Source organism: Aethina tumida, chromosome 6 (genome assembly GCF_024364675.1).
Source record: "Aethina tumida isolate Nest 87 chromosome 6, icAetTumi1.1, whole genome shotgun sequence".
Lineage (NCBI taxonomy): Eukaryota > Metazoa > Arthropoda > Insecta > Coleoptera > Nitidulidae > Aethina > Aethina tumida.
The window spans coordinates 9,898,930-9,926,497 of NC_065440.1; the positions used below are offsets into that span (position 1 = coordinate 9,898,930).

A 27,568-nucleotide genomic window follows, 5' to 3' on the forward strand; every position below is an offset into this window, starting at 1 on the left:
TATCTTAGTTTATGTCAATAGGATTAATTTTAGTTCAAACAGATGAGAGAAAAATAAAGAATTTTTTTTCTAATTTTATACATTTTTATTAGTTTTTATAAATAGGGCTATTATATTTAATTTATGACTAACTGTGATAATAATTTACAAAAACTAAGTTTCTTTAATTTAGTCAATCTCTAATTTTCTCAAGAAGTGTTTCCAAAAATATGAAATACTTATTATATAATCGACAGGAGTAAATTTTTTGACCCGCAATTGACCCTTTGTTACGTATACCTGGGTTTTACGGCCCACATTTTTTTGGGGTTCTGGGCGAGGCTTAACGAGAGAGGGTCGCAAAGGATTTTGTTTGGAAAGTGGTAATGCCATTCTGCAGCCGACTGTACATAGTAATATTATTGTGTTTTACTTTACTTTTAATTAATATTGTTAGTAATAAACAATAATTATTATAATGTACTTAAATTTTACTCAAGATATAAAAATATAATTTCAATCTTTATATACCATTTTATCATTGAAGTAAATTAATCTTTAGTAACGTATAATAGATAATTTATGTATAAATTAACGAATGTTTTATGGTTTTTACTTTCTTAAAACATAGTTTTTATTCGTCTGATAGGCCTGATTAATAAAGGTATTATATTACATGAATATCACGAATTATATATTAAATCAAATTATATATCAACAACAATGTTGAAGATTCACATTGAATTCCATATATTCAAGTTTGTGTAACGCTATAAGAAACAGGCTAAACTCTTGTTTACTTCACTGCTAATGTATTATAAACATGTGGGTCCAAGCAGTTCCTTTCCGATTCAGAAACCGAACCGTGCCGAGTCCAAAGGTGCCGAACGTGTCTCACGAAAATATCAAGTTCAGAGGGGAACGGTTTCCTGAATGGCCACACTGGTTGCTACAACGCATGCGCGTGTGCGTGAGCTGTGTAGTGCGTCGTACAAGCTTGGGATGTCCATCTGAAATTCCGTCTTCAATTGGCTTCAATTTTGTCTATTGGATCATCTAGTTTCCCTATGTGGCAGGGTTTTCGATGACCAAGCAATTGAGGTATGTACTTAGTTTTCCTCGGTCTCGCCATAAAATTGGATTTTACGGTAGGTACATACCTAACCTAACATTTTGACGGTACAGGGTAAGCTTCTCCGACTCATCTTGTTTTGTTTGTCATTTTGTTACGCCAGTTTTGTAGCACATATTTTAAATCAGATTGAGTTTTAAGGGGGATGCTTCAAGTGCGAGTCCAAATCCACAACGCCGAGTAATGTCGGTCCAATTGGGCTAATCGTCCAGTGTTTCCCCTCGTGTCCGTTTGTTTGTGGCAGCCTACTTGAGGTAATCTTTTAGACTTTGTGTTGTGTGAATAAAATACGAGATTTTAATGTTTTAGGGGAATTATTTTAAAAGACACTGAACCAGGACTCAATGTTCCATGTGTGTTCGGAAGCTTGCCTTCATCCCTGCCTGCACCACATAGGTAAGAACAATCTATTTGTTGTATCATTCTGTTTGGTTCTAATTTAAAATCACCTGTTACTTGGCCTATTTAAATTGTTGTTAACAATGGTTTGATTTTCAATTTGATTGTACCAAATTCTGATGTTAATGGTTTACTTGTACAGTCTCCTTTTCCTATTCTTAAATTAAGTTTACAACAAATGAACGAAAAGCCTGCTTATGTCACCTAATGTGACTAGAATTCCTCTAAATAGGGCTTTACAAAGACAGTAGTTATATTAGAATTTAGTTATTATAAAATATCTAAAAGTTGGCTGTAATAACAAACAGAATATTCTATACGATACTCTTAAAACGATTCCTAAAATTATAACTGATTTTCAGAAACAAGTAATACAAATATAAAATGAAACCTTTTATTGATTGGTTAATTTTTAATTAATTTATTTGTAAGTCTACTAGTATATGTTTAGTTTTTAAATTTTGTCAATATGATGTAAAATAACTTTGTTTATATTATTTTTAACACTTTTTAATACATACATTCAAATTAATCTTGAAATCTATGAATATTTGTGCATAATGAATTGATTTTGTTTGAATCATTATTTTTATATTTTAAAAGTAGGAAATATATGTGAATTATAAATTAAATCTGAGGTATTCACATTTATTCAATTATTAATTTAATTTCAAATACAAGTCACAAAAATGAATAAAAGGATTTACTTTTAACAATTATCAATTTAGTCTTTGTGCATGTTATATTTTTTAAATTAAAGTTAATCAAGATGTTTTATAATAAATTATTATTGTTATGGGTATGGAATGTAATTTTAGTTACCAAAGACCAAAAGTCCTTTTGAAAGATCATCTTTCCTCAGATTAAATTTAAATCCACTAACAATACACTTAATTTTAATAAAAACTCTTGTTAACAATAACCTAAATATATTTGTAATAAATAAAAGGAAAAGCAATTTAAAAGTATAAAAGACAAACAAATTAAATTTATATAAACTTGTTATTTGAAAGGGATGAAGTAAGTGGTGGCCAATGAAATTAACAGATATTTTCATCTTTTAACAAGATTGTTGCTAAACTAGTCTAAAAAACCTTCTTGCCTTTCTTGATTACTTCCTATCAATATTTAATATACAAAAATTAGGAAAGAAAACCTTTGTACTTATAAATATATTAGTTTCATAATCAATTATTTCACATTACTCTTATTTATTCAACATATATAACATAACTTAGAAAGAATTGTCTTATAATCTTTAAATTATTTAAAGTTAAAAATGAAATTACTGATAATATTCAATAAATAGTCATAGTTATATATACGTATGTTCAATTTTGCGACAAGCTGTGCAATTTGGCAAAACATGCTTGATGTTATGCACTTGTGTTAGCTTACAAACAAAACTATAAATGTCTACTACTTATACTGCCTGGTTTATTTATATTACTCTTTCCAAATGTGTTTAAAATTATTTGAAACCTTTTGAAACACTAATAAAATAAATCAACCCTTAATAACCAATAAACTTTAAACCTTTAAAATCAAATATAGGGTTTTAAACTGAAATTCTTTAAACATTAGTATGAAAACGTACTATTACATTTAAGATGCACACAGTAATAATAAATAATTGTATAAAATTTGTTCTGTGCAATACTTGACAATAAAATAATAAAATTTTTAATAATTTAAAAAATTTTTATATTATTAAAAATAAAAGTAGGTAAAGAAAAAGCAACTATTTTTCAAGTGAAAACTTCTTTAGTCGCGTTGGGCCCTTTTTGATAGGAAAAAATCATAGTCTTTGTCATTTTTTGGATGGGTGAAATCTCGTGCGTTCGCGTCACCGACATGGTTCTAGCAGTGCATTGTTGAATTAGTGTTTTTGTTTGATTATTTTTGAATGGCCACGTCCAATGATCGAAAACTCAGTACTACAAAATATTAAACGTCAATCGATTTCGTTTTTACGCGATACTTAGATAAATTTGAATCAAACATTTTCATTTCTTACTTTAGTTTCCATAAGCTTATTGTATAAAAAAATGAAATAAATGTTAAAAATCAAGTACATTGAAATTTAAGTAAGTACAATTACTATTCATAAATAATGATTGTATATTAATTGTTACTTCAGTTGAATTGTATTTATATTTTATCATGATCTTGTACAGCTCGTAATATATTTGCTTGGAGTGTTAATAGATGTGAAAACCAGAATGATGTTGATAGATTTAATTCCAACATTATGAAATTTCAAATTTTCTAAGTTCTAAGTTTTCACTTCTATCGGCATTCTCTATAATTGTCAACTTTTATTTTTTTTTAGGTATTATATCACATAACACATACAAGGAATTTTTTAACCTCTCCCAAATATATTTAATGGACATAATACTCAAAAGCGACAGTCACCAAAAGAAACAAAGAAATATAAAAATACAACAGTTGTAATTACTTAAAATAGGTAATATTTTAAGTAATATTTACGTAATTTTGTATAACAATGTATTATGTGAACTTTTTTTAGGATAATTGCACATAATTGCACATAATACAGTTTGCAATTAAAATCGTCAATTAAGGTTTATTATCTACTGCTCCGCAAAAATTGGAGTTTGGTAAATTCACGATAATTGCAAACTTTGGTCAATGTAGCTTATTAAACTGATTTATAATTTGAGATTTTTTAGATGGTTTCACTGGTTTGTGTCCTTCAGATCATCCTTTAGAATTAACCATTTTTCTTTGTTTTATCGTTTTTAATTTTTTTGGTGTGCTGTCTTCCAAAACAAGTGTGTTTCTTTACCTACAAGATCTACATCCTTTATTATCTCGTACAGCCTGTATTCTCTTCACTCCATAGCTCTTTCCATTCTTCTTTTTATTACTTTCTTTTAATGTACTGTGTGCATGAGTGGTCTGGTACTTCTGTAAATGGTGTTTTTTAAATCTCCAGACAAAAATTTGTCCAAAGGAGGTACATCAGGGGATCTTGGTGGCCAAGTTCCTCTCCAATTACTTATCAGAGTATTCTTCCAGAAAACGTTCCGTTTTTACAGTATGAGCAAGAACATAATCATATTATAAATAACTCGTCTGTGATTCATCATGGTGAAGTCGTCGGTATTATCCGGCAAAATCCAAACACATATTGTAATTATTTTTCATTTATTGTTTGATCACCATTTGTTATTGTATCTTATAATTCATATATGTTTTGTAATCTATTTCTACAAATAGTATTATTTAAATGTCCAAAAAAACTAATCCAAGGCAGTTAAAGGAATCTTGATGGCCTAATTTCTCCTCCAATTACTCATCAAAGTATTTTTTCAGAAAACGTACCGTTATTTTTGCATTATGGGCAGTATCATATTAAAAATATCTCATTTGTGATTCATTAAGGTGTAGTTGGTTACTAAAAACTTTCATATAAGTTACATTTTACACCAAATATCAATTTGATATACATTACAGAACACTCGCATAGAAAACCTAAGAAGTACCAACCGTGTGTAGCCATTTAGGAAACCGACTTTCTAGGGTTTAAGACCATTTTGGAGTGCTTATCTTCGTTTACTACTTTCGGCAATTATCGGTTTCCGAATTGGAACGTGACTGCTGTTTATTGCACATATACAGTTTGCAATTAAAATCATCAAATTAAGGTTTATTACTTACTGCTCCAAAAAATTGGAGTTTGATAAATTCACAGTAATTGCAAACTTTGGTCAATGTAGCTTATTAAACTGATTTCTAATTTGAGATTCTTTAGGTGGTTTCACTGGCCTGTGTCCTTCAGATCATCCTTTGGAATTAACCAGTTTAGTATATCTGTGGTACTGATGTTCTCTGCATCTCTCTTCGCCCTGCTTGTCCCTGAGTTGTGATGACTAGCAATCAGTCACCGTTGCCCATCTCTCCTCCGAAGAAAGCATGGTGCCAATCAAGATTAGGATACATATTATTGATTAATTAATTTATTAAAATTGAAGTATATAGAAATATTTATCATTCAGAGAATTTTTATAGTTCTTTTCTTCTTATTTTCTTTTTCTGAATTGTATTCATTTTTTTGTGCAGTTCTTCACTCATCCCACCATCTATGGTTCTTTCTCTCAGCTTCAGCCTGTCGACCTCTTCGTTCTCCACCACCTCCGCCACTTCCAGTGGCAGCAACTTTCTGGCCGCTACTGCGGATACTGTTAGGTATTCCCTACATATCCTAAAAGAACATCTCCTCTGTGCCCCATCTAGCAGTCTCCTATACCTTACTCGTGTGAGACTGTTGGCCCACCCGGAGCCACGCCCTAGTTGTCAGGGTTAGCTTAAACTTTTTTGAAAAGACTCTTAGAACATGGTTGGGATATGATGTGTAAAAGCTAGGAAAGTTACCCCAGCCCCTATAGACTTTGGAGGTTCTAAGACATGAAGAACAAGGTATTACAAGCCAACTCATCATTTCAATTCTGTAACTAAAACTTAATAAAATTTATATTTATCAACAGCTGATTGCTTCAGAATGAGTAGTGTTTTGTTTAGGACTTCGGCTTAAGGTTCAAGAGATTGGTTTAGCTTGGGGCTCAAGTGGTTGACTTGGCTTAGAATTCAAGTGGATGTCGTCGCTTCGGGTAACCATTGGCGAGAAGAATGAGTCTCATAGGTGGCCACCCTTTTGAAAGAATTTGTCCTCAAATAGCAATGTATCAGAGAGAGAGTTGTATGGTAATCTTTCTTTATCAGGTATCTTCGGCTTGAGGCTCAAGCGGTTGGTTTAGTTTAGAGCTCATGTGGTTGGCTTGGCTTAGGGTTCAAATGATGAATTCGAGTGGTTGACTTTTTTAAAAAGAACTTTGCCACAAATAGAAATCTATCAGATGAAAATTGATTGTCTTAGGGTTCAAATGAATGAAGACGCGTGGGGCTGAAGTGTTACCAGTGTTGGAAGTGCTGTTGGTAGTAAATTTATCTTAGCTAACCACTGACGAGGGGGATGAGTCTTATAGGTGGCCACCCTGTTTGAAGAATTTGTCCACAAATAGCAATCTATCAGATGAAAATTGATAAGAGTTGTATGGTTCAATTGATGAATTCAAGTGGTTGACTTTCCTTAGAAAGAACTTTGCTACAAATGGTAATTTTTCATTATCAAGAGTCTTCAGCTTTTGGCTCAAGTGGTTGCTTTAGTTTAGAACTCAAGTGGATGGCTTACGTCTTACTCCGTTACTGTTAAAGGTCACTCTCTCTCTCTCTCTTCTGACATTTGACTGAAACTGGAAACAATACATATGTGGAGGACTCGACAACAACACCGAAATCTTTGGCGAAGAAGAGTTCCGCGTACTAAGGACGCAAACAGGTCCTCGTCTATCGCAGTGAAATTGAATGGCAAAATTGTTGTGATAAGCCTTTAAGATATTAATAAAATCTTTCCAATGAACACCTGATGTTTCAGTTCCCCGAAAACACAACAGATACTCCAAACTATTTCACTGTCACACTCATCTTTTCCCTTTTTTTAAATGGTTTTACCTTCTTAGAAATACTGACAGAGATTAGGAAACCTAAAGGAGAGAATTGTGCTACTGAATCAATGTGGGAAAAAAATAATTTGAATTAAAAAATAGATTTAGATTTTCTTCAATATTGGACGTGTTCTACCTGCTCCTAAATTGTGGGCCATCGTTTTTACAATTTGTAAAGAGTTTATAGGCATAAATTTGTAAAAGTGGTCATAATAACTTCTATTAAGATTAATTTTAGGTTTAAATTTATGTTATATCGAGGTATGTGAAAACCATAAACCTTAATTCTTCCAGAAAAATTCTTGTATACCTGTTAGTACATGCATAAAACTGAGGATCTTCAGCACAAAACACATCAGTACCTAAACATATTCCTCCAAATCACGTGCATCTGTGAGTACAATTCAAAAAGAGTGAGCTAAGCTTTTTGTTTGTGGACGCCACTTACGTCGAGATGAGACGTTGCTACTGTGAAGGGTACTGCCCCAACGAGCTAGACAGCGGTACGTGCGTCATCCAACCTGGTGGCAAATGCTTCATATCCGTGGTTGCTGAGTACGACGACGAAGGCAACGAAATCGAAATTACATCGTACGGCTGCTTGTCAGCCAACGAAGGAGGTTTGATGCAGTGTATGGCACATTTAGTACCGCACAAGCAAAGGAAAACGATCCAATGCTGCGACGATTCGGACCTGTGCAACCGCAAGCTGGACCCGACGAACCACCACAAACCGACCACCAAAACGCCGGACTTGAACGACTGCAACTTGCCTCTGGTCGTGATCTTCACGTGTCTATCAATCTCGATACTCGTGGTGGTGGCAGTACTGCTCTATATAAAGTACCACCGAGCTAAAATGCAGCGGAAGTGGTTCGACACTGAATCGCACCCCAACGTCGAGATTCGGGAGCCACTGAACGACTTGATCGAACAGTCCAGCGCTTCCGGCTCCGGGTTGCCGCTTTTGGTGCAAAGGACCATCTCCAAACAGATACAAATGATTAATTCCGTGGGCAAAGGGCGGTACGGGGAGGTGTGGCAAGCGAAATGGAGAGGACAAAAGGTTGCCGTTAAAGTCTTTTACACCACCGAGGAACAGTCCTGGTTCAGGGAGACGGAAATTTACCAGACCGTGTTCATGCGACACGACAACATATTGGGCTTCATAGCCGCCGACATTAAAGGCACAGGGTCGTGGACGCAGATGTTACTCATCACTGAGTACCACGAAAACGGCTCCCTGTACGACTACCTTCAAACCAACCACTTGGATCCCTCGTCTTTGTTGCTGATGGCTCAGAGCATCATCAGCGGACTTTGCCATCTACATCTGGAGGTGTTTGGAACGCGGGGCAAACCTTCAATTGCCCACAGGGACGTTAAGAGCAAGAATATTTTGGTCAAACGCAACGGAGAGTGTTGTCTCGCTGACTTTGGGTTGGCGGTCAAGTATTTGTCCGACTTGCGTAAAATTGACGTGCCTCCAAACGCGAGGAGTGGTACCATCAGATACATGGCCCCTGAATTGCTGGACAACACGATCAACGTGCACAACATCGAGGCTCACAACAGTGCTGATATGTACGCATTCGGGTTGGTTTTGTGGGAGATGGCGCGGCGTTGTGTGACTGGGGAGAAACTCATGTTTTCCGAGGAGTACCAAATGCCCTTTTACGATTGTGTGCCGAGCAATCCAAGTGTTGAAGATATGCAACAAGTTGTGTGTGTGAAGAAGGTCCGTCCACATATACCTAAAAGGTGGGCAGAGGACAGTGTGCTGCAAATGTTGAGCAAGGTGATGCAGGAGTGTTGGCACCGCAGTCCTGCTGTTCGTCTGACTTCGTTGAGGGTGAAGAAGACGTTGTCGAAGGTTGCTACAGAAACTTCGATTAAGATTGTGTAATGAAATAATTTTATACAATTGTTCACTGAATTATTATGATATTCACAATATATGTTTTTTCTGACATGAATTTATACTCGACAGTTTGCTATACTTATTTTGTGAAGTACTATTTAGTTAGCGTTAAGGTAGTATATATTTGAGATAGATACAATAAACATCTTCATGAAAACTTAGACTGTTTTAATTCATAAATCACATTTCAATGAGATTGAGTACTACCATGCGATGCAAGTATCGAGAACATGCAACAAGTTGGGTGTGTGTGAAGAAAATACGTCTGTCCTCATATACCAAAAAGGTGTGAAGCAGGCAATATTCTCCAAATGTAGAACAAGTTCATGCAGGATTATTGGAACCGCAGTCGTTCTGTTCGTCTGACTTCGTTTAGGGAGAAGGAGATGTTATCGAAGTTTGCTGTACAAACTTCTATAAAGATTGTATAATGGAGATGATTTCTATATAAATTTTATATTAATTTGAGTTGGAGTAGTGGCTTTAAAAATATTTCATTAAGACACATGTAGTTAGATATTGAAGGTATAATGGCCTTGACATGTATAATTTTGGCAAAACATGGACAATCATGAGAAAACAATCGTTCACTGAATTATTATAATATTCACAAAATATGTTTTTCTGGGATGTGAATTGATACTTGACTGTTTGCTGTACTTATTTTGTGACGTACTATTTAGTTAGTGTTTAGGTAGTATGTATGTAGTATTTGATATAAATACAATAAACATCTTCATGAATACTTAGGCTGTTTAATTTCATAAATCACATTTCAATGTGATTGAGTACTAAGATGCGATGCAAGTATCGAGAACATGCAACAAGTTGAGTGTGTGTGAAGAAGATCCGTCTGTCCTCGTATACCAAAAAGGTGTGAAGCAGACAATGTTCTCCAAATGTAGAACAAGTTCATGCAGGATTATTGAAACCGCAGTCGTATTGTTCGTCTGACTTCGTTTAGGGAGAAGGAGATGTTATCGAAGGTTGCTGCACAAACTTTTATAAAGATTGGATAAAGGAGATGATATCTATGTAAATTTTATATTAATTTGAGACGATGTGGTGGCTTTAAAAATAATTCATTAAGACACATGATATACAATTCTGGTAAGAACATGACATGACAAGGTTTCACATAATATAGTTACATATTGGGGGTGTAATTGCCTCGAAGTATATAATTTTGACAAAACATGGACAATCCTGAGAAAACAATTGTTCATTGAATTATTATAATTTTCACACAATATGTTTTTCTGAATTGTGAATTGATACTCGATAGTTTGCTATACTTATTTCGTGAAGTACTATTTGGTTAGTGTTCAGGTGGTATGTATTTGATATAGATACAATAAACATCTTCATAAAGACTTAGACTGTTTAATTTCATAAATCACATTTCAATGAGATTGAGTACTACCATGCGATGCAAGTATCGAGAACATGCAACAAGTTGGGTGTGAGTGAAGAAAATACGTCTGTCCTCATATACCAAAAAGGTGTGAAGCAGACAATGTTCTCCAAATGTAGAACAAGTTCATGCAGGATTATTGGAACCGCAGTCGTATTGTTCGTCTGACTTCGTTTAGGGAGAAGGAGATGTTATCGAAGGTTGCTGCACAAACTTTTATAAAGATTGGATAAAGGAGATGATATCTATGTAAATTTTATATTAATTAGAGACGATGTGGTGGCTTTAAAAATATTTCATTAAGACACATGATGTACAATTGTGGTAAAAACATACTTGACATGGTTTCACATAACATAGTTACATATTGAAGGAAGGTATAATGGCCTCGACGTGTATAATTTTGGCAATCATGGACAATTGAGAAAACAATTGTTCATTGAATTGTTATAATATTCACACAATATGTTTTTCTGAATTGTGCATTGATACTCGACTGTTTGCTATACTTATTTTGTGAAGCACTATTTAGTTAGTGTTCAGGTAGTACGTATTTGATATAGATACAATAACACATCTTCATGAAGACTTAGACTGTTTAATTTCATAAATCACATTTCAATGAGACTGAGTACTACCATGCGATGCAAGTATCGAGAACATGCAACAAGTTGGGTGTGTGTGAAGAAGATACGTCTGTCCTCATATACCAAAAAGGTGTGAAGCAGACAATGTTCTCCAAATGTAGAACAAGTTCATGCAGGATTATTGAAACCGCAGTCGTATTGTTCGTCTGACTTCGTTTAGGGAGAAGATGTTATCGAAGGTTGCTGCACAAACTTTTGTAAAGATTGTAAAAAGGAGATGATATCTATGTAAATTTTATATTAATTTGAGATGATGTGGTGGCTTTAAAAATATTTCATTAAGACACATGATGTACAATTGTGGTAAAAACATACTTGACATGGTTTCACATAACAGTTACATATTGAAGGTATAATGGCCTCGACGTGTATAATTTTGGCAATCATGGACAATTGAGAAAACAATTGTTCATTGATTTGTTAAAATATTCACACAGTATGTTTTTCTGAATTGTGCATTGATACTCGACTGTTTGCTATACTTATTTTGTGAAGTACTATTTAGTTAGTGTTCAGGTAGTATGTATTTAATATAGATACAATAAACATCTTCATAAAGACTTAGAATGTTTAATTTCATAAATCATAATCATAAATCATAAATCGTTTAGGGAGAAGGAGATGTTATCGAAGGTTGCTGCACAAACTTTTATAAAGATTGGATAAAGGAGATGATATCTATGTAAATTTTATATTAATTTGAGACGATGTGGTGGCTTTAAAAATATTTCATTAAGACACATGATATACAATTCTGGTAAGAACATACATGACAAGGTTTCACATAATATAGTTACATATTGGGGGTGTAATTGCCTCGAAGTATATAAATTTGACAAAACATGGACCATCATGAGAAAACAATTGTTCATTGAATCATTATAATTTTCACACAATGATTTTCTGAAATATGAACTGATACTCGACAGTTTGTTATACTTATTTTGTGAAGTACTATTTAGTTAGTGTTCAGGTAGTATGTATTTGATATAAATGCAACAAACATCTTCATGAAGACTTAGACTGTTTAATTTCATAAATCACATTTCAATAGGATTGAGTACTACCATGCGATGCAAGTATCGAGAACATGCAACAAGTTGGGTGTGTGTGAAGAAGATCCGTCTGTCCTCGTATACCAAAAAGGTGTGAAGCAGATAATGTTCTCCAAATGTAGAACAAGTTCATGCAGGATTATTGGAACCGCAGTCGTATTGTTAGTCTGACTTCGTTTAGGGAGAAGGAGATGTTATCGAAGGTTGCTGCACAAACTTTTATAAAGATTGGATAAAGGAGACGATATCTATGTAAATTTTATATTAATTTGAGACGATGTGGTGGCTTTAAAAATATTTCATTAAGACACATGATGTACAATTGTGATAAAAACATACTTGACATGGTTTCACATAACATAGTTACATATTGAAGGTATAATGGCCTCGACGTGTATAATTTTGGCAATCATGGACAATTGAGAAAACAATTGTTCATTGAATTGTTATAATATTCACACAATATGTTTTTCTGAATTGTGCATTGATACTCGACTGTTTGCTATACTTATTTTGTGAAGCACTATTTAGTTAGTGTTCAGGTAGTACGTATTTGATATAGATACAATAACACATCTTCATGAAGACTTAGACTGTTTAATTTCATAAATCACATTTCAATGAGACTGAGTACTACCATGCCATGCAAGTATCGAGAACATGCAACAAGTTGGGTGTGTGTGAAGAAGATACGTCTGTCCTCATATACCAAAAAGGTGTGAAGCAGACAATGTTCTCCAAATGTAGAACAAGTTCATGCAGGATTATTGGAACCGCAGTCGTATTGTTCGTCTGACTTCGTTTAGGGAGAAGGAGATGTTATCGAAGGTTGCTGCACAAACTTTTATAAAGATTGGATAAAGGAGATGATATCTATGTAAATTTTATATTAATTTGAGACGATGTGGTGGCTTTAAAAATAATTCATTAAGACACATGATATACAATTCTGGTAAGAACATACATGACAAGGTTTCACATAATATAGTTACATATTGGGGGTGTAATTGCCTCGAAGTATATAATTTTGACAAAACATGGACAATCATGAGAAAACAATTGTTCATTGAATTATTATAATATTCACACAATATGTTTTTCTGAATTGTGAATTGATACTCGATAGTTTGCTATACTTATTTTGTGAAGTACTATTTGGTTAGTGTTCAGGTGGTATGTATTTGATATAGATACAATAAACATCTTCATAAAGACTTAGACTGTTTAATTTCATAAATCACATTTCAATGAGATTGAGTACTACCATGCGATGCAAGTATCGAGAACATGCAACAAGTTGGGTGTGTGTGAAGAAGATACGTCTGTCCTCATATACCAAAAAGGTGTGAAGCAGACAATGTTCTCCAAATGTAGAACAAGTTCATGCAGGATTATTGGAACCGCAGTCGTATTGTTCGTCTGACTTCGTTTAGGGAGAAGGAGATGTTATCGAAGGTTGCTGCACAAACTTTTATAAAGATTGGATAAAGGAGATGATATCTATGTAAATTTTATATTAATTTGAGACGATGTGGTGGCTTTAAAAATAATTCATTAAGACACATGATATACAATTCTGGTAAGAACATACATGACAAGGTTTCACATAATATAGTTACATATTGGGGGTGTAATTGCCTCGAAGTATATAATTTTGACAAAACATGGACAATCATGAGAAAACAATTGTTCATTGAATTATTATAATATTCACACAATATGTTTTTCTGAATTGTGAATTGATACTCGATAGTTTGCTATACTTATTTTGTGAAGTACTATTTGGTTAGTGTTCAGGTGGTATGTATTTGATATAGATACAATAAACATCTTCATAAAGACTTAGACTGTTTAATTTCATAAATCACATTTCAATGAGATTAAGTACTACCATGCGATGCAAGTATCGAGAATATGCAACAAGTTGGGTGTGTGTGAAGAAAATACGTCTGTCCTCATATACCAAAAAAGCAGGCAATATTCTCCAAATGTAGAACAAGTTCATGCAGGATTATTGGAACCGCAGTCGTTCTGTTCGTCTGACTTCGTTTAGGGAGAAGGAGATGTTATCGAAGTTTGCTGTACAAACTTCTATAAAGATTGTATAATGGAGATGATTTCTATATAAATTTTATATTAATTTGAGTTGGAGTAGTAGCTTTAAAAATATTTCATTAAGACACATGTAGTTAGATATTGAAGGTATAATGGCCTTGACGTGTATAATTTTGGCAAAATATGGACAATCATGAGAAAACAATCGTTCACTGAATTATTATAATATTCACAAAATATGTTTTTCTGGGATGTGAATTGATACTTGACTGTTTGCTGTACTTATTTTGTGACGTACTATTTAGTTAGTGTTTAGGTAGTATGTATGTAGTATTTGATATAAATGCAATAAACATCTTCATGAATACTTAGGCTGTTTAATTTCATAAATCACATTTCAATGTGATTGAGTACTAAGATGCCATGCAAGTATCGAGAACATGCAACAAGTTGGGTGTGTGTGAAGAAGATCCGTCTGTCCTCGTATACCCAAAAGGTGTGAAGCAGACAATGTTCTCCAAATGTAGAACAAGTTCATGCAGGATTATTGGAACCGCAGTCGTATTGTTCGTCTGACTTCGTTTAGGGAGAAGGAGATGTTATCGAAGGTTGCTGCACAAACTTTTATAAAGATTGTATAAAGGAGATGATATCTATGTAAATTTTATAATAATTTGAGACGATGTGGTGGCTTTAAAAATATTTCATTAAGACACATGATGTACAATTGTGGTAAAAACATACTTGACATGGTTTCACATAACATAGTTACATATTGAAGGTATAATGGCCTCGACGTGTATAATTTTGACAAAACATGGACAATCATGAGAAAACAATTGTTCATTGAATTATTATAATATTCACACAATATGTTTTTCTGAATTGTGAATTGATACTCGATAGTTTGCTATACTTATTTTGTGAAGTACTATTTGGTTAGTGTTCAGGTGGTATGTATTTGATATAGATACAATAAACATCTTCATAAAGACTTAGACTGTTTAATTTCATAAATCACATTTCAATGAGATTGAGTACTACCATGCGATGCAAGTATCGAGAACATGCAACAACTTGAGTGTGTGTGAAGAAGATCCGTCTATCCTCATATACCAAAAAGGTGTGAAGCAGGCAATATTCTCCAAATGTAGAACAAGTTCATGCAGGATTATTGGAACCGCAGTCGTTCTGTTCGTCTGACTTCGTTTAGGGAGAAGGAGATGTTATCGAAGGTTGCTGCACAAACTTTTGTAAAGATTGTAAAAAGGAGATGATATCTATGTAAATTTTATATTAATTTGAGATGATGTGGTGGCTTTAAAAATATTTCATTAAGACACATGATGTACAATTGTGATAAAAACATACTTGACATGGTTTCACATAATATAGTTACATATTGAAGGTATAATGGCCTCGACGTGTATAATTTTAGCAATCATGGACAATTGAGAAAACAATTGTTCATTAAATTGTTATAATATTCACACAGTATGTTTTTCTGAATTGTGCATTGATACTCGACTGTTTGCTGTACTTATTTTGTGAAGTACTATTTAGTTAGTGTTCAGGTAGTATCTATTTGATAAAGATACAATAAACATCTTCATGAAGACTTAGACTGTTTAATTTCATAAATCACATTTCAATAGGATTGAGTACTACCATGCGATGCAAGTATCGAGAACATGCAACAAGTTGAGTGTGTGTGAAGAAGATCCGTCAGTCCTCATATATGAAAAAGGTGTGAAGCCAACAACGTTCTCCAAATGTAGAAAAAGTTCATGCAGGATTATTGGAACCGCAGTCGTATTGTTCGTCTGACTTCGTTTAGGGAGAAGGAGATGTTATCGAAGGTTGCTGCACAAACTTTTATAAAGATTGGATAAAGGAGATGATATCTATGTAAATTTTATATTAATTTGAGACGATGTGGTGGCTTTAAAAATATTTCATTAAGACACATGATATACAATTCTGGTAAGAACATACATGACAAGGTTTCACATAATATAGTTACATATTGGGGGTGTAATTGCCTCGAAGTATATAATTTTGACAAAACATGGACAATCATGAGAAAACAATTGTTCATTGAATTATTATAATATTCACACAGTATGTTTTTCTGAATTGTGCATTGATACTCGACTGTTTGCTATACTTATTTTGTGAAGCACTATTTAGTTAGTGTTCAGGTAGTACGTATTTGATATAGATACAATAACACATCTTCATGAAGACTTAGACTGTTTAATTTCATAAATCACATTTCAATGAGACTGAGTACTACCATGCGATGCAAGTATCGAGAACATGCAACAAGTTGGGTGTGTGTGAAGAAGATACGTCTGGCCTCATATACCAAAAAGGTGTGAAGCAGACAATGTTCTCCAAATGTAGAACAAGTTCATGCAGGATTATTGGAACCGCAGTCGTATTGTTCGTCTGACTTCGTTTAGGGAAAAGGAGATGTTATCGAAGGTTGCTGCACAAACTTTTATAAAGATTGTATAAAGGAGATGATATCTATGTAAATTTTATATTAATTTGAGACGATGTGGTGGCTTTAAAAATATTTCATTAAGACACATGATATACAATTCTGGTAAGAACATACATGACAAGGTTTCACATAATATAGTTACATATTGGGGGTGTAATTGCCTCGAAGTATATAATTTTGACAAAACATGGACAATCATGAGAAAACAATTGTTCATTGAATTATTATAATATTCACACAATATGTTTTTCTGAATTGTGAATTGATACTCGATAGTTTGCTATACTTATTTTGTGAAGTACTATTTGGTTAGTGTTCAGGTGGTATGTATTTGATATAGATACAATAAACATCTTCATAAAGACTTAGACTGTTTAATTTCATAAATCACATTTCAATGAGATTGAGTACTACCATGCGATGCAAGTATCGAGAACATGCAACAACTTGAGTGTGTGTGAAGAAGATCCGTCTGTCTTCATATACCAAAAAGGTGTGAAGCAGAAAATGTTCTCCAAATGTAGAACAAGTTCATGCAGGATTATTGGAACCGCAGTCGTATTGTTCGTCTGACTTCGTTTAGGGAGAAGGAGATGTTATCGAAGGTTCCTGCACAAACTTCTATAAAGATTGTATAATGGAGATGATTTCTATGTAAATTTTATATTAATTTTAGTTGGTGTAGTGGCCTTAAAATATTTCATTAGACACATGATATACAATTGTAGCAAGAACATACTTGACAAGGTTTTACGTAACATAGTTACATATTGATAAGATATAAAGGCATCGAAGTGTATAATTTTGACATGAATAATCACGAGAAAAAAATTGCTCATTAAATTATTACAATAATAATAACATAATATTATGTTTTCTTTAAATTGATATTCGATAATTTATCATACTCAATTTGTCAAGTACTGTTTAGTTGGTACCGTAATTCTGCCGTTCGTCACATTTCGTTGCAAAAGATTAATTAATTAAATGTTACATGTAAAATAATTTGTTTGTACTTTGTTCTGTTCTCCTTTTTACTTTTATTAAATATAGTTTTTTCTTATTCGATTATTTTCTATTTCTATTTTTGATAACGGCATTCATTATTTCCTACCCACAACAAATATAATATCATAAACATTCCTTAAAAATTATATTATATATTAAAATAATGAAAAATTTAATTTTTAGATAAATTTAATGGCATATCGAAAAAAAAAATTATATAAAATAAAAGATTAGTATATATGTATTGTTTAGTAGTGACTTAATTGGTATTTTGTAGAAACACAGGTACCAATATGAAACAAGTTATTTTTACGTTTGTGGTTTGTGCTATAGCAGTGACTTCAGGTTAATTATAACTTCCAAAATTACTAATTACTATTTATTATATTGATACTTTTTTATAGGTTGGTTCCCAATACAACTACCCTCCATTTGTAAGTATAAACTTCAAATTTAGAATAATAATAATCATTATACAATTGTAGCTAGCCTATTTCAAAATCCTCTAGTCAATTCCTCCCTTGCAAATGCCACTAAAGAACTTGCTGTATCAATGGTCGGTGAGATAAACACAAATGTAGGAACCGTTATTAAAGACGCCATTTCCGAAGTTGAAAAAGAAGATTCTATGACCAAAGAAAAACTACCCAATTTTATAAACCAGCTTAAAAAAGATATTCAGAAAAGTATTCAGAATGTAGGAAAAACTATAAACGATATAATTAGAAACGTTATGAAAGGGATTGGCGACAATTTGAGCGACATAAGAGATATAGTTCAAAATGCTTCAGAGGGTCTAACCGGAATTTTAGTGTCCAAAGTACAAGATGTTATTGTTGCTTTGGCCGATGCAGTGGTGTCTATTATTGGGTCCGGTTTTGGAGCTTTGCCTGTGTTTAAAATTCTGTTAGGTACCATGCTTAAGATATCCACCAAAGTCGTTACAACCTCCACCCGAATAATATTGAATATAATTACTCAATTAAACCGGCAACTCATGCGGCCTGTGGCAGAAGGACTGTCATTCTCGAATAATACTGCGCAGATACTTACGACGGCATTAGACCTCATGTTAAAGGGGCTTGATGGTGTAATGAGTATGATAGGCATCTAAGTAACCTATATTGTATGTGTGAAAATATAACATTTTCAAATATGCTGTTTAATTATTCTACCTAAACACACCACACCACCTCGCTGAAGAACAAGAACACTCAGAAATAAGACATACAATGAGATTTGATACTAATAATAAAGGTCCACCTAGTGAGCCCACTATTGGTAAAGCTTTTCTCCCATATATATGTAAAGTTACCCATAGAATTGGAAAAATATTATTAAGACATAACATCCATACTGTTTTTATACCAACAAGGAAGATTCAACACAGTCTCAGATCTGCCAAAGATAGGAGAGACCATCAAACAGCTTCTGGGATATACCGCATACCATGTTTTTGTAGAGAAGTATACATTAGTACTACAAAACGTCCAATAGGGACTATTGAAGCAATTGAAACCCATAAACACAGAAACAACTTCAAAAGAAAAGAAGAAGCTTTGAAGCTTTGGTATTATCTTGTTTGAATAGAGTATAGATATAATGTTTGATAAGTTATTTATAACATACATACAATGATACAGTTAATGCTAGTTTAACGTTATCCAGAGACAATACATAGATACATTCCAAAACTTTAAATTTTAGATATACTTATAAATATTATACCGTATATTCAGGGAACGTGTCGGTTAAAACTCTCTTAATCAAGTTGTTTCCGAATATGTTCAAATACACTCGTAAACTATGTACGTAGATGAATGTACTGTACATTATTCAATATTAAAACCCTTCCGAACATGTCTCATTATGCTAAACATCATCATGACATCACAGAATACAGATTTGAAAATCTATAATTATTATCGGCTTTAAAACAATTAACTACTAATTAATAGAAACGTCGCATTATTTAAAAAAATATATATGACATCAGTTTATCATAGGATACTCTTTGTACCTGAATGCCATCCTGGCAAAAATTTAAGTATGAGATTGGCAACAGCACGGACCAATCCTTCCGAACTGTCTAAAATGAAACATGTTGTCCATCAGTTACATACGATCACGTCTTTAATGTTGCTCCGTACCTAGTTTGAATAGAGTATAGATATAATGTTTGATATGTTATTTATAATATACACATAATGATGCAGTTAATGCTAGTTTAACATTATTCAGAGGAAATACATACAAACATTCCAAAACTTTAAATTTTAGAAATACATATAAATAATATACAGTGTGTTCATAGTACGTGCCAGTCAAAACTCTCTTAATCAAGTTGTTTTCGAATATGTTCAAGTAAACTCGTAAACTGTGTAAGTACATGAAAATACTGTACCTTATTGAATAGTAAAACCCTTCCAAACATGTCACATTATGCTAAACATCATTATGACACCAGAGAATACAGATTTGAAAATCTATAACTAATATCAGCTTTGAAACAATTAACTAATTAATAGAAACGTCGCATTATTTAAGAAAATATATATGACATCAGTTTATCATAGGATACTCTTTGTACCTGAATGCCATCCTGGCAAAAATTTAAGTATGAGATTGGCAACAGCTCGGACCAATCCTTCCGAACTGTCTAAAAAGAAACATGTTGTCCATCAGTTACATACGATCACGTCTTTAATGTTGCTCCGTACCTAGTTTGAATAGAGTATAGATATAATGTTTGATATGTTGTTTATAATATACATATAATGATACAGTTAATGCTAGTTTAACATTATGCAGAGACAATACATACAAACATTCCAAAACTTTTAATTTTTAGAAATACATATAAATAATATACAGTGTGTTCATAGTACGTGCCAGTCAAAACTGTCTTAATCAAGTTGTTTTCGAATATGTTCAAGTAAACTCGTAAACTATGTAAGTACATGAAAATACTGTACCTTATTGAATAGTAAAACCCTTCCAAACATGTTACATTATGCTAAACATCATCATAACACCAAAGAACACAGATTTGAAAATCTATAATTAATATCGGCTTTGAAACAATTAACTAATTAATAGAAACATCGCGTTACTTAAAAAAATATATATGACATCAGTTTATCATAGATACTCTTTGTGTCTGAATGCCATCCTGGCAAAAATTTAAGTATGAGATTGGCAACAGCACGGACCAATCCTTCCGAACTGTCTAAAAAGAAACATGTTGTCCATCAGTTACATATGATCACGTCTTTAATGTTGCTCCGTACCTAGTTTGAATAGAGTATAGATATAATGTTTGATATGTTATTTATAATATACACATAATGATACAGTTAATGCTAGTTTAACATTATTCAGAGACAATACATACAAACATTCCAAAACTTTAAATTTTAGAAATACATATAAATAATATACAGTGTGTTCATAGTACGTGCCAGACAAAACTCTCTTAATCAAGTTGTTTTCGAATATGTTCAAGTAAACTCGTAAACTGTGTAAGTACATGAAAATACTGTACCTTATTGAATAGTAAAACCCTTCCAAATATGTCACATTATGCTAAACATCATCAATGGACCAGAGAATACAGATTTGAAAATCTATAATTAATATCAGCTTTGAAACAATTAACTAATTAATAGAAACATCGCGTTACTTAAAAAAATATATATGACATCAGTTTATCATAGATACTCTTTGTGTCTGAATGCCATCCTGGCAAAAATTTAAGTATGAGATTGGCAACAGCACGGACCAATCCTTCCGAACTGTCTAAAAAGAAACATGTTGTCCATCAGTTACATATGATCACGTATTTAATGTTGCTCCTTACCTAGTTTGAATAGAGTATAGATATAATGTTTGATATGTTATTTATAATATACACATAATGATACAGTTAATGCTAGTTTAACATTATTCAGAGACAATACATACAAACATTCCAAAACTTTAAATTTTAGAAATACATATAAATAATATACAGTGTGGTCATAGTACGTGCCAGTTTAAACTCTCTTAATCAAGTTGTTTTCGAATATATTCAAGTAAACTCGTAAACTGTGTAAGTACATGAAAATACTGTACCTTATTGAATAGTAAAACCCTTCCAAACATGTCACATTATGCTAAACATCATTATGACACCAGATAATACAGATTTGAAAATCTATAATTAATATCGGCTTTGAAACAATTAACTAATTAATAGAAACATCGCGTTACTTAAAAAAATATATATGACATCAGTTTATCATAGATACTCTTTGTGTCTGAATGCCATCCTGGCAAAAATTTAAGTATGAGATTGGCAACAGCACGGACCAATCCTTCCGAACTGTCTAAAAAGAAACATGTTGTCCATCAGTTACATATGATCACGTCTTTAATGTTGCTCCGTACCTAGTTTGAATAGAGTATAGATATAATGTTTGATATGTTATTTATAATATACACATAATGATGCAGTTAATGCTAGTTTAACATTATTCAGAGGCAATACATACAAACATTCCAAAACTTTAAATTTTAGAAATACATATAAATAATATACAGTGTGTTCATAGTACGTGCCAGACAAAACTCTCTTAATCAAGTTGTTTTCGAATATGTTCAAGTAAACTCGTAAACTGTGTAAGTACATGAAAATACTGTACCTTATTGAATAGTAAAAACCTTCCAAATATGTCACATTATGCTAAACATCATCAATGGACCAGAGAATACAGATTTGAAAATCTATAATTAATATCAGCTTTGAAACAATTAACTAATTAATAGAAACATCGCGTTACTTAAAAAAATATATATGACATCAGTTTATCATAGATACTCTTTGTGTCTGAATGCCATCCTGGCAAAAATTTAAGTATGAGATTGGCAACAGCACGGACCAATCCTTCCGAACTGTCTAAAAAGAAACATGTTGTCCATCAGTTACATATGATCACGTATTTAATGTTGCTCCTTACCTAGTTTGAATAGAGTATAGATATAATGTTTGATATGTTATTTATAATATACACATAATGATACAGTTAATGCTAGTTTAACATTATTCAGAGACAATACATACAAACATTCCAAAACTTTAAATTTTAGAAATACATATAAATAATATACAGTGTGTTCATAGTACGTGCCAGACAAAACTCTCTTAATCAAGTTGTTTTCGAATATGTTCAAGTAAACTCGTAAACTGTGTAAGTACATGAAAATACTGTACCTTATTGAATAGTAAAACCCTTCCAAACATGTCACATTATGCTAAACATCATCATGACACTAGAGAATACAGATTTGAAAATCTATAATTAATATCAGCTTCGGAACAATTAACTAATTAATTGAAACGCCTCCTTATTGACAAAAAAATGTCATCAATTTATCATTTGTGGTGTATTCGTAATCGGAAATTAATATTATATTGTTAATTGCTGATAAATATTTTATTTCTTAAAATCATTACTTGTTTTATGTATATCGATTAACCCGAGTTTATGAATATTAATTTAAAACTATAAAATTTATGTTAATCTGTACCTATGTTGAATGGAGTGTAGGTTTGATGTTATTGTATTGTATGATGTTATGTTATATAATGATACAGTTGATGGTAGTTTAACTTTATTAAGAGACAATACATATACAAAATTCACTAATTTAAATTTTAGAAATACATAAAAATTTTATACGTGTATGCAGTACCAGTCACACCTCATTTAATTAAATTGTCAGGGTAAAACCCTACAGAACATATCACATTAAGCTAAATACCAACATGACACCAGTATATACAGTTTTGAAAATCTTTAATTAATATGGGTTAGAATTTGAAATTAAATTTCCAAAAACTTGAATTACTTTCATTATAAGTAGATTGTTTATTGCCAATCCCTCCACAAAATAAAACTTTATTGATTTAGATGTATTTCCCAAAATTATAACTAAAGCTTTCCTATTTTTGTAATACATTGTTTCCCACATTGTACCATAAATATAATATTGGAGCTTTTCACTCTAAAATATAAAATCAAACAATTTTTGTATACTATTTAATATCAATACTGACGTCACCTTCAACATATTGTCCACCACTTGAAAAGCACAATATTATGTGAACATATAAAATTCCAATGAAAATTGTTTGAATTATCGAAATATGGTCCACAATCTAAAAAAATATTTATTTACACTTGTACTTTTTAGACTGAAAATGCACTCGCCTGATAGAAAATAATATTTGACAATATTCCCAAACCCAAGAATGTCGCTGAAGTCGTATACTTAATTATGTTAACCTACATGAAATTTTGTAAAGTTTTCACCAATCTGAAATAAATAAATTTAATTTCTAATTTCGTTGTGTAGTCTTACCAGTTACTTACGCTTCTGTTTCATGATGCTTTTTAACCAAATATCGGATGTAATACCGACGCCTCTTATTATTTTTGGTACTTTTAATAAGTTTACTAACTTTTTACAATCATTTTCGTTGATATGAAAGTTGAAAGACAATAAAATATTAATGGGTCAGTCAACGCAATGAAGTAGCAATTATCCAACTTAGTTTATACATGTAGAAGAAACATACGTACATTGGATAACTGATGTTTTCTAGACTTAAGTACAGTGAAGATAATGAATAAAATTCCACATTTAGAGTAATATAGAGAAAAATAATAGCCAAAAAATGAATGTTAAAATAAAATATTAATCTAAGGACAAATACTCGATGGATATATTTATATTCTATTATAAAATTTATTGTATCATCAACTTTTTTCCTTTCATTATCGACGAGACACTGTGCTTCGTAAAATTTATTTCTAAGGCACATCGCACATACAACAAACTAAAATATAACAATACACATTATGCAGAGTTTGCAGTAAAAGGGTCAATTTAACGTGTCTTTGTTATTGGACTTTTACTCCGTCAAAGCTTTTGATAGTATTGACAACTTCCTCAATAACAAGGACCTATTTATTACATCAAAATACTTACGTGTACCAAAAGGCTAATCATACACATGTCCCTAATCACAATATTTAAGTCAAATTTTCGATTAATATAAATGATATGATTAATAATTATTGGTACTTGTATTGATAGTACAAATGCTGCAGCATGTTTAGCAATTACGAATCTTCTAAGAATGCTGCCCACAATCCAGTACAATCTAACAATCTCTAAAACGATGTTTAATATAAGATGAGTTGTTGTTCTACTAAATTATCTTACTTAAAATTTGTGAATTGCTTTTAATATACATATTTTTGCTTGTACCTAAATGAATGTTAAAATAATATATTAATCTAAGAACAAATATTCGTTGGACATATTTATATTCTTTTATAAAATTTATTGTCAATCATCAATTTTTTTCCTTTTATTATCGAGGCATTGTGCTTCGTAAAATTTATTTCTAAGGCACATTGGACATACAACAAACTAAAATATAATAATACACATTATGCAGAGTTTACAGTAAAAGCGCTAATTTAACGTGTCTTTGTTATTGGACTTTTATTTCCTCAAAACTTTTAATAGTATTGACAGTATTGAAATCACAAGATAAATTTCGAAGATACCCAATTGCTTGCGTCGGCAACTGGATAACACAACAGAATGATTAAGAAAGCAATTTATATTCATAAACACAGAAACAACTTCAACAGAAAAAAAGAAGCTTTGAAGCTTGATAAAATATGGACACCAGTGCTCCAAAACACCAAAATCTCTAAGCAGAAAAGAACGTACAGAAGGAAATTTCTAGGACATAATTGTCTAAGCTGTCACTTAGTCGTCAATTAGATGCCAAAGTGACACGAACCGAATCAGACCTCTGAAGATGATAACCACTCATGTCTAGCGAAACGTCAGGAAATAATTCCAACAAACGTCGATCTATAAACCCGAACAACTATACAGTAAAAAAAGAGTTTGATCCATCTGAATCCTGAAAGAAATATTATGTGCAATAAAGACAGCAAGTCTCCCACTGTGGCACATACTTCTACTGTCTCTTTTTAAATTCAGACGGGTCAAACGCTTTTCCTACTGTAGATATGAAAGCAATGGTCACGAAAGCATTAACATTTACATTAAAAAACGAAAGTATATATGAGCTTTTAGTTTGAAAATTAACAAAATTGAAAAAATTTATACATAGTATACATATTGTTTAGAAATTTCCGAATTTCAGGGCAGCCTAGAAGTAACACAAAGCATAAAAATTAGAAACATTACATTTCCTATAAAATTTGCAATAAACACATTTTGTGAATATAAACAAATTTTATTCGATTCTCTATTAATTCTTTTTCTTCTTAATTGTTTAGCATTGTAAAAGGTCTTGGAGAAGTTGTTGGCTTAACTTTAGAGGTAATATATTCTTACACAAATTCCAATAATAAAATTTTATAAAAGCATATTCATGGTACCTATTTTATTAATTAAAATAAGAAGTAGGTACCAATATGGGTCAACGCTTCCTAACTGACCAATAAGAAATGTTATTCTTCAGTTACTACCCACAACAAATGGACTATCACACACCGTTAAAATTTATAATAAAATAATAATAATAAAAATTTAATTTTCAGATAAAATTAATAGAAATAAATTTTATATGATATAAAGCATAAATATATATGTATTGTTTAGTAGTGAAGTGGAATTTTGTTGAAAAACACTTACAATAATATCATTACCAACATGAAACAAGCTATTTTTATGCTTGTTGTTTGTGCTGTATCAGTGTCTTCAGGTTAGTTGAAACTTCACAAATTACTACTTACCATTATGTTAATACTTTTTTGTAGCTTGGTTCCCACTATCAAAACCAACCCCTAATAATAATAATAATAATAATAATCGTAAGTATGAACCTCAAATTGAGAATAATAATTATCATTAAAAAATTGTAGCTAACGTATTTAAAAATCCTATAATAAATGCTTACCTTAAGAATGCCTCTAGAGAGCTTGTCTTATCAATGGTCGAAGAGATAAACACAAATGTAGGATACGTTATCAAAGGAGCCATTTCCGATATTGAATCAGAAGGTTCCCTTTCTGAAGAGCAACTACCTGATTTTATACTCCAGCTTAGAATAGATATTCAGAAAAGCATTAAAAATATAGGAAGAACTACATTCAATATAATCAAAGAGGTTATAAAAGGGATTGGCAACAATTTGAACAATATAAATCAAATAGTTCAAGATGCTTCAGCTGGTCTATCTGGAGTTTTAGTGTCTAAATTACAAAATATTATTATGGGTTTGGCAGACAGAGTGTTGTCTGTTGGTGGATCTGGTTCTGCGCTTAAAGCTCTGTTAGATACTATCCTTAAATTATCCACCAAAGTCGACGTAACCTCCACCCAAGTGGCATTCAGTACGCTTGCTCAATTAAGCCGGTACTTCATGGAGTCTCTTGCTGATGGAATACCTGTTGTAAGTAATGCTGTCGAGATATTTACCAAAGCAGTGGACATCATGTCAAAGAGACTTAGTGGTGTAAAATATATAGTAGGTGTCTAAATAACCCATATATGTGTGAAAATATAAATATCAAATATGCTGTTTAATTATTATTAAAAATAATAAAATTGAAAATGTTGCCGAATTTTATGACTTTTTATGAATACCCAATATTACATTTCCTATAAAATTTCCAATAAAGTCATTTTGTGGATATGAACACAGTTTATTCGGTTCACTCTTAATTCATCACTGTAAAATGCCTCAAGGAAGTTGTTGCTTAACTTATAAATTCTTTTTAAACTCATGTTCATGGTACTTATATGCACGTACTCTGGCAAAATTAAAGTATGAAGTATGTATCAACACGGGCCAACCCTTCTGAACTGTGTTGCTTCGTACCT

General features: G+C 32.0%; 3 protein-coding genes across 5 annotated transcripts; all 3 read left to right on the forward strand.

Annotated features, from left to right (window-relative positions):
* The first annotated feature begins 964 nt into the window (after positions 1–964).
* Positions 965–17,800, forward strand: LOC109606034 (bone morphogenetic protein receptor type-1B-like). Of its 3 annotated transcripts, XM_049968862.1 has the most exons (6): positions 965–1,127; positions 1,253–1,365; positions 1,421–1,507; positions 3,843–9,248; positions 12,795–13,533; positions 16,621–17,800. In XM_049968862.1, the coding sequence occupies exon 4, from the start codon at positions 7,496–7,498 to the stop codon at positions 8,945–8,947; it is 1,452 nt and encodes a 483-aa protein (XP_049824819.1). In that variant the 5' UTR covers positions 965–1,127; positions 1,253–1,365; positions 1,421–1,507; positions 3,843–7,495; the 3' UTR covers positions 8,948–9,248; positions 12,795–13,533; positions 16,621–17,800. The 3 variants fall into 3 exon arrangements, with proteins under 3 accessions (XP_049824819.1, XP_049824820.1, XP_049824818.1); XM_049968863.1 differs by lacking the exon at positions 16,621–17,800 and having other exon boundaries at positions 965–1,080; positions 1,246–1,365; positions 12,795–14,024; XM_049968861.1 differs by lacking the exon at positions 16,621–17,800 and having other exon boundaries at positions 965–1,080; positions 12,795–14,024.
* Positions 17,801–17,845: 45 nt separating this feature from the next.
* Positions 17,846–18,806, forward strand: LOC126265937 (uncharacterized). Its single transcript, XM_049968866.1, has 3 exons — positions 17,846–17,995; positions 18,055–18,084; positions 18,136–18,806. Exons 1-3 carry the CDS (start codon positions 17,944–17,946, stop codon positions 18,762–18,764), a joined length of 711 nt encoding a protein of 236 aa, XP_049824823.1. The 5' UTR covers positions 17,846–17,943; the 3' UTR covers positions 18,765–18,806.
* A 7,502-nt stretch (positions 18,807–26,308) lies between these two features.
* On the forward strand, positions 26,309–27,309 carry LOC109608079 (uncharacterized). Its single transcript, XM_020024517.2, has 3 exons — positions 26,309–26,447; positions 26,503–26,556; positions 26,608–27,309. Exons 1-3 carry the CDS (start codon positions 26,396–26,398, stop codon positions 27,222–27,224), a joined length of 723 nt encoding a protein of 240 aa, XP_019880076.1. The 5' UTR covers positions 26,309–26,395; the 3' UTR covers positions 27,225–27,309.
* Positions 27,310–27,568: the final 259 nt, after the last annotated feature.